We start from the raw sequence: 12,215 nt of genomic DNA, 5'->3' as shown, positions 1-12,215 counted from the left end.
AACTTTCAGCATACAATTGAATAACTGCTGCTGTCTGAAAAACACATAAAACTGGGGTAAAGACTGCTTTGTTTTAATTGATTGGTCCTCTGTGCAAATAGCTAAGGAAAACAGCTCGCGTCCAAATAGCAGATCGGCAAAACTTGCTCACTCTACGAACGGGGCCGGACGGTTTTGCTAGGGTAACCCCACTATACAATGCTTATGGACATGACTACATATTTAAGCGAGAACCTGTCTGTATACCTTTACCAATATCAAGGATTTTTGGTCTAGATATAGATTTAACCTGCATAAGTAGGTTATCTAAGTTTGGTAAGGCTTACCGAACTTAGAAACCAGTGATAGCTCAAAACTCTATCACAAATAAGTGAGAATTGGCTTTTTTCTTTTGAGCACGAATATTACTTCGTTAGACCTTTTGTTAGGCCTTATTATGACATTTCATGACTAAGGCCCTGCCCCCCTAGACAAAACGCACTTTTTGATCGAATCGAAAATCGAATCCATCAAAACTCCATACAAAAAAGGGGCTTTTCGACCACTTATCGACCGGTTTGCGATTATAATTTGCACTTTGTCTAGGCCCACTGTTTTTTGATTCGTAGTTAAAATAACCAATAGTTAAATTTGACAGCTGTCAAATGACAAGTGGTAAAATATCAGAAAAAAATGTTTTTCGAACAATGGTTAGCTTGACTTTTAGTACATTTTCTAACTATTAGTTCACATTTTGTTAATATTTAACCATTAGTAACAAAATTTAACAAGTAGTTATTTTAACTACGAATCAAAAAACTGGGCCTAAACTAACTGGAACTTATCTCTGGGTTTTTATCGTACTGTGCGAGATTTTTGATCCCATTATCTAAGGAAGTTTATTATGACAAATTTTAGAATTCATATCTCCACGCATTTTTGAAAGGAGGTCCTAATAGTCAAAGGGTACCTTAAATAAGAATTTTCATAGTGGTAGTTCCAGAACTACCAGCTGGTCACTCTACTGCAACTGGGTCTAAGCAAAGTCTGCGCTAACGAGCTAAGTAACTCAACTTGGCGAGTTGTTTGCGCCAAGTGTTGCGGGTAGTTTATTAGATCGACGCGTCTGCCGTCCCATTACCATATGACGGCGCTAGTTTTATGGCGTGTCAACTATGAAGAGTCTCTTACTGGTAAACAAGTTTACTCACCTTCTAGAAAAGACTAACTATTGAGTTAAAATGTTCATTTATTTAAAACTTTATAGCACTGAACAACTTACGAAAGACGTGCTTAAATAAGGTACTACGTGGCATGGTCACTCTTTCTCAGTCCTTAAACTGCATTTCACTTATCATCAGGTGCGATTGCGGTCAATATACTTGTCTTGTTTTATTTATTTTTATTTTATTTTATTTGTTCTGCATAAAAAAGTGAAACTTTAGCATTTACTCCCATCAGAAAGTTCTGTAGGTACAAACTACAATAATATAGAGATTAGAAAATGATTCGTTCATGAAAAAAAATACAAAGATTTTTAAAATATTTACTTCCAAACGACTTATCTAACTTACGTTAAAGATTACAAAACATTTGAAAGTACATTCTTAATGAAACTTAAACGATCTGCTGAGAGGTCTGGATGCCGCTGCTGATGTAGTTGACGACCAGGCTGAACCAGTTCTGGAGGGTCGAGAACATACCAGCGTCTTCGGGGGCGTTAACCTGGACCTGGACGAGTCCGTTGTTGAAGATCTCTCCAGGGATTTGGGCAGCGGGCTCGGGGACCGGCTCAGCAACCTCAGGGACCACTTCGGGGACAACAGGCTCAGGCATGACGATAGATTCTGGCACCACCTCGGGGGCAACAGGCTCAGGCATAACGATAGATTCAGGCACCACCTCAGGGGCAACCGGTGCAGGCATCACGATGGACTCAGGCACGACTTCGGGGACGACGGGCTCAGGCATGACGATGGGTTCAGGGACCACTACGGGGATCACAGGCTCAGGCATGACGATAGGAGCGGGAACAACCTCAGCGGGCTCGGGGAGGATGATGGTTTCAGGGACATTGTGGAAGTCAGATTCGGGTTCGGCGGCATCAGCGATTTGGATGGGGGTGGGAGCAATTTCCTCGGCAGCAGCCACTTCAGCGGCGGCGGCGGCGGCTTCAGCGATGCCTACAGCGGTCAAAGGGTGCAACAAATTGGTGGAGGAAGCCAGTTGTCCGTCGACGTGTTCATTCAAGTGCATGTCCACAATCCCGCCAAGCTCCAGGGCTGCTCCTTCGGGCACGCCATTGACGATCAGCTCAACTGCATCACCGTTGTCTTCAGGGATTGGGACGGCAACGGCGGCCGCGACGAAGAGAGCCAACACTAGGAATTTCATTTTTGCTAACCTAAAACAAAATTGCACAACTTTCTAAACTGCTCGTAAGAAAAATTCAATAATTGAGAATAACATTCTGTAGAAACTCTCGCTTTGTTTACATACATTCTGTCAATTTGATGGATTTCAAAGACAAAATAGAATTGTCAGACTCACCTGCGCTCTTCACGGAGGCTTCAAGCAATATGCTACTATGAAATTATCTAACGAAAGTTAAAATATCATTACCGAACTACGTGATAGAGTGGATTACGAATAACTATTAACAGGATTTCGATAATCCAGCAATAAATTAGCGTAATAAATATGCAATCGACGGTATCTACCAACTTCCTCAGTAAGATAATTTCTTCGTATCATAAACGTTTTAGCTGTAAATTAAAGTTGTAAAACATTAATCGGTATCGCAAGATAAAGATATCAGACTTTGTATTTATTACAACAATAACGTATAGTATCAAATAATAAATTAAAATTTATTTAACAAAGAACTGACAACAAAAAGAGCCTTTAATGCAATTACCATGAGTTTTAATTTCTAAAGTGCATCTTTTGTATTACCTATAGTGAAACACAAGCACAGCAAGCATTGGAAAAGCTTGTGATTTTGTGAAGGATTAATTTCTGAAAATGTTATTATAGTACGTACTCGAATAACCAAGTTGATTTATTTTATTAGACTGACTCACATTGCTTGCAACTGATTATAATCTTGCAGGAAACAATAATTAAAAAAAACTTCTCTGAATAAGTTTCTTAGGCGGTCAAAAAATATTCTGGTGGATATACAAGAATTTTAGCTGCAGAATCGAGAGGTGGGATAGAGGGAATAAATAGCCAAGGGCTATTCCTCTATAATGAATCCGCCTCTATAATCCATTAGAGACAGACAGCGGGCATTCTATGTAAACACCATAAAAGAAGTAGTCTACAGGCTACAGATTCTATAAACTATCTTACTCGACCCAACCTGATGAAACTGTACTGAGCTTAAGATGAGGGTAGGTGTTACTTATACTTAATCGATTCGTCTCGAGTCTCTCCCAGCTGTTATGATGAACATTAGATATAATCTTAATAGAAAAACGCTTCATTTAATTAACTTGAGAATCTTAACTCAGAGTCAGAGCTGAGTGAATTTTGGTCGTACATAGAATGGCTATAGAAGGAGAAATACTAAGTACGTAGTTTTGACAAAGTGAAGGGTAGCCTTGGTGCTTGATGGAAGTTAATTTCCTGGAATCAGTCCCCATGATATTATTTTCTTTTCCACCTGAAACATTTCAACAAATAACTTCCCCAACGTCAATATCTCTATTTATTAAATAACATAACGGATTTCAAACAACTTCAAATACGAACTTCTATAAAAGTCTTTTGCAAATAGCTATAAAATACATTGAACACAAGCTCCGGGGTAATCTCGTATAGTTTTATAATCTCCGCAAAAGCACAATACGAGCTTTATGATGCTGTTAAGCCCGAAGCTTTTACGATTCGCTAAGCACAGAATGATGATGTTATTTCTTTCATTGTCTTGGTTGTAGCCAAAATGTCTTAAAAGATTTGGTAATACTACTGATTGTTTTGTGAATTGTTTTTTATGATGGAGAAAAGATTAATAAGTTATTCGCATATTTAAAAACCATAACCCACCTTTCTGGCGCAGCCGGGTGAAAAAATTAAGAGCATTCTTCTTCTATCGAGTGGATTTTTATAAACACTAGAGTCATTTGAATTCGAGTCCAACTTATAGGTAGGCATAATGTTTTCGTGTAATAAAAATTTACAACCGGGAACTTTGTCGAATGGCATGGCATTAATTCCAGTTTTCTCGGAATTATTCTTTTGATGTCTTGATTTGAAATATAAACACAAGTAGCTCATGGTTATCAATAAATTATCAAGAATTATAAAAGTTATTGAAGTTTATGTCACTACAATAATATTAGTTATTGATATTTCAAACGCTTTTAATGCAGCTGCTGTGTTAAACATACAATAAAACTGTGTAAATAAATCAACAAACTTCTAATTAAATTAATTTTTACCACACTTCGCGTGGTTATCGTAAGAATCACTTCTATGGGAGAAATTAACGCTAACATCAGGCCTCCCCAACCCGCCTGTCCAGCGAGTCTAGGTCACAATCTCCATTTGCCTCCGGTAAATCCTGTAGTGGAGTCTATAAAATGACCACAAATGTAGAGTCTGTCTGTGCATGTATGGGTGACCTGCTCTTTTATATTTTCAAGGACTTTCAAACATTTATTATTTTCACTTTCCTAACGAACTGATCGCGTCATCTGTTTTGGAAAACAGAACTAACTTATCGTCAAATGTCACAAACGACAAGCTCTGCATAGCAATTTCTTTCAGTTGCTGATAGATGTCGCTGGTTTTCAGAGATTTTCAGCTTCAGCGCTTTATAAAAGCTTTACAAGTTCTGAACCTATGACATAGAGGGCTCTAGCAATAAATGAAGTCGTGTCGTAAATTGGTTAAAATAATAATCTTCAGGCGAAGAAGCAGGAATTACCTATTTAGTAAATTATAATGAACTCGTAATGAAAAAGATTTAACACGTTTACAAAAACGTGCTGCGATCACGACTGGACTTTAAAATTCAATTATTTTATTGCGATGAAGACGTCAGCAGACTACCAAAAATATGAACGGACTTTTAAACTGTAAAATCTTTACAATAAGATTCAAACTCAATTGAGGAAAATTATTTTTTACGGGGTTGATGTTCTCTACGTATCTAATAGATTACATTATATCTACAATTTGGATTGAGTTTTAGATATGATTATAATAAACAATAATATCGGTAGTAGATGTTAGTTTTAATTCGTTATTTTTGGACTTAAAATTCTAATTGGTGTAACTCAGTTTGTTATGATATTAACAATGTACCTACCTACCTAGAATTTACTTTCATATAACTTCATATTATTTTGTAAATTGTAATTTATAACGATCATAAATTGAAAAACAGATGATTGTATGACTTAATTATTTTTATTAATTAATAGTATCTAAAATTAATACTGAAAAGATCTCAACAACATCAGTACATAGCTTAATTATACATTAAATTACAACTTATTAGGTGTAACTACAACTAAAACGGGTCTGAACTTAGGGTCCCACCCATCGACAGGGGACTGAGGCGTCAGGTCACCACTCTTATATGTATCAGAGATTTTCTTGAAAATATCCTTGAATTTCTTCTCCACTGTATCATCAGTTGCTGCCGCGTCTACTTGCTCGATGGTAGACCCAGAAGGCAGGACCTGCTTGCCAGTCGTATAAGGGGTCTCTTTGCCGTACTGGAGGTCCATGTAATCGTTCAGGATCCCTTCGAGGACCGTCTTTGGGGCCGAGTTGATGGTGGCGTCCGTATATGCCTTGGACAGCTCGTCGATGGTTACTGTTGGGACGGCCATGGTTATTCTGTTGTGGACAACACTTGAGATTAGGTGCTGTAATTGTAGCAATTTAAATTATTTGTTTTATGATGATGATAATGAAAAGTCAACAGTTGGATGAGGATGTAGACACAGAAAACCCTAAGCAACACACATGATGTACGATTAAAGATGTATTCAAAATTAAACTACTGAACTGGAGTAGGTATTTGTTTAACTAATCTGAAAGTAGAGTTTTTAAAACCTCTAACTTTATTGAAGTCGTTTAGAACGTCAATATCTATATTAGCTATTGATTTATGGTACTAACATGACTCGCCCATCTAAAACAACAAAGCACCATAACCGATAAGATAGCAGTCCGAAATGTTATTATCTTGTTTTATCAATAACGGTATATGCTTCGCCGATTGCCAAAGTAAATAATATGGTTTTAAGCAAATGGCCGAGCGAAGCGGAGACCTAATACCAGGCCTGTTCATCTCCGCGAGTTTACATCAAAAACAAAACACGCACGATGGCCCACCTACAGGATACTATTCGACAAGGCCTCACATACGAGCGAACATTGACTCACGCACGCGTATTCTTGTGTATGATGGAAGAAAATAAAGAAAATGGTGTACTAAACACTGTGCAGTATTTAACTGCCTAAATAATAATAAAAACACAGAATGTACTTTTTTAAGTTGCCTCAAGACACTGAGAGGTAAATAAGTAGTTAATATTATTCATGATAATTCATGCTAAATCATGTATTTCCTCCGCCATTTTCCGCAGTTTGGCACCTCACGTCACATCATTTTACCGAAGTCAGCCCTATAGCTTCGGCGCATTGCCGATCACTGACGTTTGTCAACAAAATGGTGCTTGACTCTTGAGACAGGCTAAATTACACCATATTGTTAATGACATTGAACATACATTTTTTTAAATACCTTTGCGAAGTAAAACTTCTGTACGTTAGTACTTATTATTATTCTGTGCTAATACTGACATTACATTACAAGTATTAAGAGTCCATCCTTAGTTATTTTTTAAAATACTAAAGTCGAGCCTGTCTGTTTATTTGCTATGTAGCCTTCTCTATCTAGTTTCAACGGTATCTAAAATTACTATTTATTAAGCAAATTCTTTTTTTTATAAAACCATTAACTATCACACAGAAACTACACTATCAAACAAATATTTATTGATTGGGATAATTTAATCTAGAGATAGTCAGCTCGGTGTAATAAAAACTCTACGTAAACAACATTCATGATGAAAAAGCCTAATCCGTAACAGACATTCACTTACATGAATAAACAAATGACAATAATAATAGTGATCTTCACGCAACTTTAAAGAGTGGTATTTGAAAACTTTTTGAAAATGAACAAATCAAAACTCTACCTGCACGACACAGCACAAACAAAAACACCCCACAAGAAAAACTTCATGTTTCGTCTCCTTATACTCACTCTTAGGTACTATTAGTAACTAGTTACTCCCACGGGTGTAGGTACAGTGCTAAATTAAGACTAACGTCAAGCCTATGCTGTGGGAACTTATAAATCACGGACTGATACCAAACTTGCCACGACAACTGATAATGGAACCGCATTTGTCATGTTCACACCAAGATTTTCGCATGACCTCATTTTGATAAAAATGCAAGTGTCTGCCTATAAAGGTATATTCTTATTTTTATATAAGCAGTTCGATTTGTGTATGAGATTTCTTTTATCCTATTGTTCAAAAAACTAAATTCAGTGTTTTATTTAGCCTACAGCCTACTTCTATCAAGTGGATTGATTCATCATCGCATTTGGCTTAATCGGAATTCCTTTACGTGCCCTCTGAATAATGGTAATTTTTAAAAAATACACAACTTGAAAAAATCGAAACTGCCTAAGGCCTAGACTTGAAAATTTCGACAGGTTCATCCAGTGTCTAATTAAAGTAAGTAGCTCAGTTGGAAGAGCAGTCGCCCGGCAAGCGGAAGGTCGTGGGTTCGAGTTCCGCCTTCCTGATGCAGTTTCGATTTTTTCAAGTTGTTTATTTAAAATTTAGTTTAAGAAGCGACTTTCTTCGCTAGGAAATTTTAATAATGGTAATTTTTCTCGCGAAATAATCAGGCAGGCAATTTCTTCTTCCACTTGTATCCTACCTGGGAACAAAACTAGGACCGCCAGATCTAGAGAGATCGCTTATTAACTTCTTAACTTCTAACACCATTATTTTGGTATTTATCGGTGTTAGAAAATTCTATTATTTTTAAATATTCCCAGTAACTCCGTATTCCCAAATATCGCCGCGGTCTCATAAATATCGCGCTTTCCTAACGACCCGAAGCATTGTGAACGTACCTTTAAGTAATATTATTTCTGAACGAAGTTTTCATTTGTACAAAATATTTGATAACTTTCGCATCGTAGTGTCGATGAGTCGGTGTCGATCCTATCTTATCCATTGATATCATTTTTGGTTTGTTGTTTTGTTTAGTTTTTAAAAAAAATATTTTACCTGAATCACTTAAGGAAATCATCTAGTATTTATGTAATTCCGAGAAATTAAGTAGTAGTGATCTATTTCCTGTTATTCTGATTTAATTCACCTTATTTTTTACAATAAGTTACTTGTAAGACATAAAATAATATAAGTATTTGGTTCAGACCTGTAAAAATAATTGGATGTGGATAAATAAATAAGTTAGGAAAATAAATAAAACTTTATTATTACTTATGGATTTGGTTTATTTCAATCATCTTTAGGGTACATCAGGCAAGTAAGTCTCATCAGTGAGAGCAGAGATGTATTCAGGATGTTACATGAGTTTTGACGGAGATATTATTATAATTCGTTGAGATTGCCCCAACATTTTGTACTAAGGGTAGGAATTATTTTATGAAGATCTTTTTAGCATTAGACCATGGGGGCGATAGCAACCTCAGGGGTGGGGAGAAGAGCCTCAATGGGCAGAAGGATGGCGTCGATGGGGTTAGCGGGGCCCTGGACAATCTCGACGGGCTCAACGATGGCGGGCTGCTCAACAATGTTGATGGGGCCAGGGGTGATTTCGGGGACGGGCTGGACGGCGATGGGGCTGGGAACGGGGCTGGGGGCAACAACGTCTAAGTCCTGTGAACAAAAAAATATGTTAAAAACTTAATACACATCGGTTTCATATAAATTAACTAGCTTTTGCCCGCGGCTTCACCCGCGTGAAATTTAGTATCACAGATCGACATAAATTATAGCCTATATATGTTAATCTGGGTTACAAACAATAATACTGTAAAGTTACAACAAAATCCGTTCAGTAGTTTTTGCGTAAAAGAGTAACAAACATCCAGACATCCAAACTTTCGCATTTATAATAGGTATTACTAGTAGGAGTAGGATATTGATAAACAAGAATATCAAATATCTTGACTGAGTTTCTTGCGCTGCTTCTTCTCAGCACTTGCCTATTTATTGTCCCGGGTAGGGTTATTACTGGGACGTGTAATAGTGCTTTTTAAAAGCCTACTTGCCAAAATAAAAAGAGTTTTACCTCAGATCTCTGGATGTTCAAGATGATCTGAACAAGAGGGGTTGAAGCAGACACTTCAGGGGCAGGGGCGATAGTCTCAGGAACCACGACGGGGGAAGGGACCATAATTGGGGCCACGGGGACAACGTCGGTAACGTCCACAGGGGTAGGGGCAACACCACCGACCACTCCCAAACCAGTGGGGAAGGCGACAGCAATACCGTTCTGAAAAAAGGAAAGTATTTAAGTAACTTACTATAGATAGATTAACGTACCTTGTCATGAAAATCTTCGTATTTTTTTTTAAGATTATTAGTAATTTGTTATTTCACAAATTACTAATACTCCCGTTAGCCCCTCGTACTAAGCTAAAATATGCTTGTGTCACGAGTGAGCTCACTACAATAGTCAAGCGGCGGCGGGGACCGAATCCGCGTTCCCTGGATCACGTGTCGGCCAGTCCGACCCCTTCATCGTTTGGCTATCGTGGCTTATTCAAAACAGAATAGTCTTTTTTGCAATAAATAAGTAGCAATCAGCTTGGGTTTTTAAAGTTATCTGTTTAATTTTATCAATAAGTTAAATTGCCTTAGTCAGAGGTTACTTAGAATTGCCTAGAATGAAACTTACCACATCTTGGCCGCCGTACAGGGCAGACATAAGCACGTTACCAGCATGCTCCAAGTAAGGCACCAGGGCGGGGTTGGTGGCAGGGCTCGACAGGGCAACGTCCAACTCGGACAGGGTCATGTAGGTGATTTCCAGGGCAGGGACCATCAAGGGGATGGTTTGCTGCAGACACATAGTTGGTTTAATTTATCATGGAAAACAACAAGGTCTTTATTTTTTTAATAAAAAAAGAAACTAGTACTGTAATCTTGCACAAATAATAATCACGAAAGATGAAATATTAAATAAGAGAAGACATAAGAGGAGAGCCCCACATAACCCACCGGAACCCCCGGACCTGTGGGTATGCATTTCAATACATTTTCCTGACGCAAAAAAGGTGTGTTCATGTTCTGTTTAGGTGATTCACGTCAGACTGCACCTACAACTATTATCAAGTGAAAATGCGGTCAAAAAATACTATGACTACGTATATGGGCATTAAGTTTAAAAATTATATTACTTGTCAGGTACTTACAATATCTTCTCCAGCGAACACGGCGCTGATCAGCTTGTTGAATGCTTCCTCGAGGTGGGGCACGAAGACAGGGTTGATGCTGTGGTCGAGGAGAGCGGCTTCAAGCTGATGAAGGTTGTAGTTTCCAGAAACTCCAGCAGCGGTTTGGATTAGAATAGGGCCCTGGTAAAAGAGAATAGAATTTATTTCACAGTTCTTCTACTTTCATACTTGTTTTGGAACTTTCTTCGTATTATATTTTGCACGTATTTTCTGCGTTCTTTTTTAGCATGCTTCAGTTAAAACTATTTTGCGCATCTTCACCTCCAATCCAGAGAAGATGTTGTCCATAACGTGGTTCAAGGCCTGCTCCAGGGTGGGCTTGAAGGCAGCTTCGGTAATGGGGCTGCTCACAGCGCTGGACAGCTGGGGCAGAGTCCAGCCCTGGGAGGCGGAGGCCACGGCGCAGACGGCCGCGAATACAGCGAAGAACTTCATAATGATTTATATCTGAAAAATAATGTTTATTTGACTGTAACCTGTATGTGTAGGTACTTATTGTACCTACATAGGTAATAGGTACTTATTGTTGTTTGAATAGTGTAATTGGTACTACCGTTCTATTCATGAATAAATAAATAAATAAATTATTGAATAAAATAAAATATTTTTTTTAATGTATTTCGGGTAAGTGCAAAGGCGAACGCACTCATTTTCACGTGTCATAGTGGAACGGTGATTCAATGTGTTCAATATTCAACACCCTTTGATTGGACAACAACGGATACCTAGTCCCCAAAAACATAGTCCAATGGCATTAGGGCATGTTTAAGGGTAAAAAATATGCATGTTAATATTAAAACACGAACTCTACTCTCATAAAATATTAAATCTAAATGGCACTGTTTGAATTTTTAGGGGTTAATTTATCACGAGTCTTTTTAGATACTAACAAAATAATAAGTAGTGTTAGTCTTACCTCTCGTCGAAAACTTTGCGTTTTTCGCAGAAGCTAACGCTTTATAACGTTTCTCAAATGAGTATTTCTCAAAAAAAATGTACATTTTGAAAAAAAAAAGTGTGCTTTGAAACAGTTCAAAAGTTTTATATTTATAAATCATCACACAAAAAAAACACACACAATTTTGAAGGATGAATATTAATCTTTAAGATAACGAAGAATTATAGCTATAATCCTACTTATTACCAAATATTTAGATATTTTAAAAATAGTCCTTTTTTACCTTTCATACAAAAACCTGTTTGCCACCCCTAGCTTTTTCATGTATTTTTGGTCATAAAATGCGATACGTAACTAAATTATTGTAAATTTCTTTGTATTATCGTTCTACAGTAATCGCAGTTTCTGTATCAAATTGATTTTCTATGGGGTGTCATAATGAATTGGCAATTTAAAGCAAAAAAACAAAATGAGTCGCTCTCATTTACTATTTCGTTATTTACTCTTTAGTTACGATTTATTTCTACTTTCCCATGGTTTCTGAACAATTCCGTATTTATTTTACACGGACAACAATAGCTGCACTCTGAATGGCTGTTGGCCTGACGTCTCCGCCATAACATCTATCGCGAAAATTAGTGAAAACGTGTGTGTTTTGTGGGATTACTTTTTCGTAACAGGCAGTAAAATCAGCGATTTTATATAGAACGGTAAGTCTTCATTTAACCATTTTTTGTAATACGTGTGGTACGAACATTTAGTAAGCTTTTATATTTGCTGTAACAAATTTTATCAAAAAAATAC

The 12,215-nt window shown here is 37.3% G+C and overlaps 3 protein-coding genes across 3 annotated transcripts; all 3 read right to left on the bottom strand.

Annotated features, from left to right (window-relative positions):
- Positions 1-1,511: 1,511 nt before the first annotated feature.
- LOC135079730 (uncharacterized) lies at positions 1,512-2,635 on the bottom strand. The gene is made up of 2 exons (XM_063974338.1): positions 2,530-2,635; positions 1,512-2,383 (listed from the first exon to the last, which is right to left on the bottom strand). The coding sequence occupies exon 2, from the start codon at positions 2,371-2,373 to the stop codon at positions 1,597-1,599; it is 777 nt and encodes a 258-aa protein (XP_063830408.1). The 5' UTR covers positions 2,374-2,383; positions 2,530-2,635; the 3' UTR covers positions 1,512-1,596.
- Positions 2,636-5,378: 2,743 nt separating this feature from the next.
- Positions 5,379-7,341, bottom strand: LOC135079728 (uncharacterized). The gene is made up of 2 exons (XM_063974336.1): positions 7,203-7,341; positions 5,379-5,832 (listed from the first exon to the last, which is right to left on the bottom strand). Exons 1-2 carry the CDS (start codon positions 7,247-7,249, stop codon positions 5,475-5,477), a joined length of 405 nt encoding a protein of 134 aa, XP_063830406.1. The 5' UTR covers positions 7,250-7,341; the 3' UTR covers positions 5,379-5,474.
- A 1,160-nt stretch (positions 7,342-8,501) lies between these two features.
- On the bottom strand, positions 8,502-10,990 carry LOC135080055 (calphotin-like). The gene is made up of 5 exons (XM_063974733.1): positions 10,775-10,990; positions 10,472-10,633; positions 9,955-10,116; positions 9,346-9,549; positions 8,502-8,930 (listed from the first exon to the last, which is right to left on the bottom strand). The coding sequence occupies exons 1-5, from the start codon at positions 10,946-10,948 to the stop codon at positions 8,715-8,717; spliced, it is 918 nt and encodes a 305-aa protein (XP_063830803.1). The 5' UTR covers positions 10,949-10,990; the 3' UTR covers positions 8,502-8,714.
- Positions 10,991-12,215: the final 1,225 nt, after the last annotated feature.

The sequence above is a fragment of the Ostrinia nubilalis genome, chromosome 17 (genome assembly GCF_963855985.1).
Source record: "Ostrinia nubilalis chromosome 17, ilOstNubi1.1, whole genome shotgun sequence".
NCBI classification, from domain to species: Eukaryota; Metazoa; Arthropoda; class Insecta; order Lepidoptera; family Crambidae; genus Ostrinia; species Ostrinia nubilalis.
The sequence above is the reverse complement of the archived record's forward strand: the minus strand, read 5'-3'. Positions and strand labels throughout refer to the sequence as shown.